The following is a 3,383-nucleotide window of genomic DNA, read 5'->3' as shown; positions in this document are numbered from 1 at the left end:
AGTTTATTAATAAGGGTAGAAATTGATATTAATCAATTAAAATTATATTACATACAAAAATAAGATGACCAGCAAAAGTGGACTCCTATATGCTAGAAATAGATGCCAAATCATCTAACCACGAAAAATATGTTCTCAGTAAAAATTGTGTCGCTAAATTTTTACTGAGAACATATTTTTTGTGGTTAGATGATTTGGCATCTATTTCTAGCATATAGGAGTCCACTTTTACTGGTCATTCCTCTTATTTTTGTATGTAATATATATATATAAGTAGCAGGGTTGAATTGTTCAACTAAAACCTTTCAAGGTGGTGCTCCAGCATGGCTGTAGTGTAGTGATTGAAACAAGTAAAGGATAAAAAGATAGAGATTCCTTGTGGAATAATTCGATAAAAGAAAATGTTTTTTTTTTTAATTTTTTTTGTTTTACTTATTCAGATATATTATCACTTGTATTGTTTTGTTTTTTCTTCAGGGGAGCACTTATCAAACCGTGGATCTTCACAGAGATTAAAGAACAACGCCACTGGGACATATCTTCCAACGAACGCTTAGACATGCTCCGTCAGTTCGTTAGGAATGGTTTTGAACACTGGGGAAGCGACCATCAAGGTGTTGAGACTACCAGAAGATTCCTTTTAGAAATGTTGTCTTTCTCTCATCGGTTAGTCGTCGTTTCTCTCTTTTATTATCACATCCATCTCACTATAGCTTCTGTATATATACATATATAAAATGTATTTGATGGCATAAAACAGCAGTTCCCAACCTTTTTTGCACCATAGACCGGTTTTATGCAAGACAATTTTTTCCACTGACTGGTGGGGGTCACATCCATAGCAAAACGCAATAAAGTGCATAATATATAATTCATTACATATATAATATGTATATAATCCAAAAGCATCCAGCAGACTCGGCCAATGAAATTTTAAAATTTCTTTCTGTGCAGCCATCTAACCCATGCAAGCATGGAAAAGTAGATGTTAAAATGATGATAATAACAGTGTTTCTTCTTCAGCAAAACAGTCAATGCATATGTTAATTATTTATTTATTTTATATTGTAATTATTTCACAGATATATACCAGTCGGTGTTCTTGAGCGTGTTCCTCAGAAAATCAATGAGCGTCCACCATATTACGTAGGCCGAGATGAGCTTGAAACCCTGATGTCCAGTTCAAATTGTAGAGACTGGATAAAAATTAGGTAAAGACCTTTCAATCGCTTGTGTGTATATATATGAGTGTATGCATATATGTGGAGGCGCAATGGCCCAGTGGTTAGGGCAGCGGACTCGCGGTCATAGGATCGCGGTTTCGATTCCCAGACCGTGAGTGTTTATTGAGCGAAAACACCTAAAGCCCCATGAGGCTCCGGCAGGGGATGGTGGCGAACCCTGCTGTACTCTTTCACCACAACTTTCTCTCACTCTTTCTTCCTGTTTCTGTTGTGCCTGTAATTCAAAGGGTCAGCCTTGTCACACACTGTGTCACGCTGAATATCCCCCACCGAGAACTACGTTACGGGTACACGTGTCTGTGGAGTGCTCAGCCACTTGCACGTTAATTTCACGAGCAGGCTTTTCCGTTGATCGGATCAACTGGAACCCTCGACATGCATATATATATACAGGAATAAAGCATTTTTGGTAATAGTAATGTTGGTCAGAAGAAATGAAGGAATTGTTCCTTGGTTTATTCATAAAGGCTTCAGATTTTCCAAAGCCTTGTGAGTAGGTTTGGTGGACAGGAACTCAAAAAAAGCCTGTATGTGTGAGTGCCTGGTTGTGCTTCCTTGTCTTGAGGTCACATGACAGTTTTAAATGAGAGTCATTGTCATAGAGGTAGTGTTATTCGTTTTCAATCTGCCATGAAAACATGAGGAAATAATGTAACATGGCCGAGAAACAAATGCGAGTTGGTAACAGGAAAAACAATATCTAAGCCTTAAAGAATCTGCCTCTGTGAATTCCATATACCCCATGCAAGCTTTGGAAAGTGAATGTTAAACGACAATGATCATCATCGTTTAACGTCCGCTTTCCATGCTAGCATGGGTTGGATATATGTATGCATACATATTTGTGTTTACATATATACATACGTGTGTGAGAGAGAGAGATAATTGCTTCTAAATAGCATGAACGATCTTGTTTACGTACCAAAGTAAATTGTGAAATTTAATTTGTTGCCAGTGCTGCAGGACTGGCTCCTGTGCAGGTGGCACGTAAAATACACCATTTTGAGCGTGGCCGTTGCCAGTACCGCCTGACTGGCCCTTGTGCCGGTGGCACGTAAAAGCACCCACTACACTCTCGGAGTGGTTGGTGTTAGGAAGGGCATCCAGCTGTAGAAATTCTGCCAAATCAGATTGGAGCCTGGTGTAGCCATCTGGTTCGCCAGTCCTCAGTCAAATCGTCCAACCCATGCTAGCATGGAAAGCGGACGTTAAACGATGATGCTGATGATAATGTAAAGACCTTGTGTATATACAAAAAAAAAAATGTGGATTTTTCTTATATGTATTTGTGTGTACATGCATAAGTGCATATGTATATATATATCTTTTTCTTTCAATTGCAGTGAGATGTTGCTGGGCCCAGTTACAGAGAATTTCCAATTTTTACCAAAACACAAGGCCAATGCATATAAATAGTATTTTATTTTTATATTATACCCTTCTTGGAGAACAAATAAATATATAAATAAATAAATGAATGAATAAATATATATAAACAGATACCCGTATGTAACTGCTAAAATATTCTATCAGAGAACTGTTTAACATTAAGTCTGTCTACAAGTTGACAAAGAAGACAATCAGCAGTAACTCAAACAGGAATTATGGCCAATAAACCAGTTTCAAAGAAATCCTCACACAAATATTTAGCATTTTTCATTGCTTTGTGTTTTTTGTTTTTGACTTTTTTTCTTTATCGCTAACTTTGTTGTTCATGTTATGCCTCATCATCATCATCTAATGCTTGCTTCTTTACCACATGGTTTCAGGTTCAGTCCCACTGTGTGATTGTCCTGTTGCATAAGTGAATAAGGTTATGACACTCCCTTCAGAGTGCAACACCTGACTTACTGCTGGAAATTGTTTACGGATGAGTGGAATGGAGCAATGGGAAATGAAGTGTTTTGTTCAAGAACACAATGTACTGCCAGCTCCAGGAACCAAAACCACAAAATGGAAAGGAAGAACCTGGAAGCTTAGAGGCCAGAAGTTCTGGATTCTAGAATTCTAAGGCCAAAGCCTTACTCAGTTTCTATGGCATACAAATGACTGAAAGTATAACGCTCCTGCCGAAATGGTACACCAGTCTGGTAATTGCTGGAATTTATCTACAACTGAGTGAACTGAAGCACCATGGAA

General features: G+C 38.0%; 1 protein-coding gene across 1 annotated transcript in view; it reads left to right on the top strand.

Moving 5' to 3' along the window:
* Positions 1 to 2,875, top strand: part of LOC106882047 (tRNA-dihydrouridine(47) synthase [NAD(P)(+)]-like) — a 14,379-nt gene extending 11,504 nt beyond the window's left edge. Inside the window, exons 9-11 of the mRNA XM_052977145.1 lie at positions 478 to 666; positions 1,083 to 1,211; positions 2,588 to 2,875. Of these exons, the coding sequence (XP_052833105.1) occupies positions 478 to 666; positions 1,083 to 1,211; positions 2,588 to 2,660 (391 nt within the window). The 3' untranslated portion in view covers positions 2,661 to 2,875. The remainder of the gene's footprint in view (positions 1 to 477; positions 667 to 1,082; positions 1,212 to 2,587) is intronic.
* The last annotated feature ends 508 nt before the right edge of the window (positions 2,876 to 3,383 follow it).

Source organism: Octopus bimaculoides, chromosome 27 (assembly GCF_001194135.2).
Source record: "Octopus bimaculoides isolate UCB-OBI-ISO-001 chromosome 27, ASM119413v2, whole genome shotgun sequence".
NCBI classification, from domain to species: Eukaryota; Metazoa; Mollusca; class Cephalopoda; order Octopoda; family Octopodidae; genus Octopus; species Octopus bimaculoides.
The sequence above is the reverse complement of the archived record's forward strand: the minus strand, read 5'-3'. Positions and strand labels throughout refer to the sequence as shown.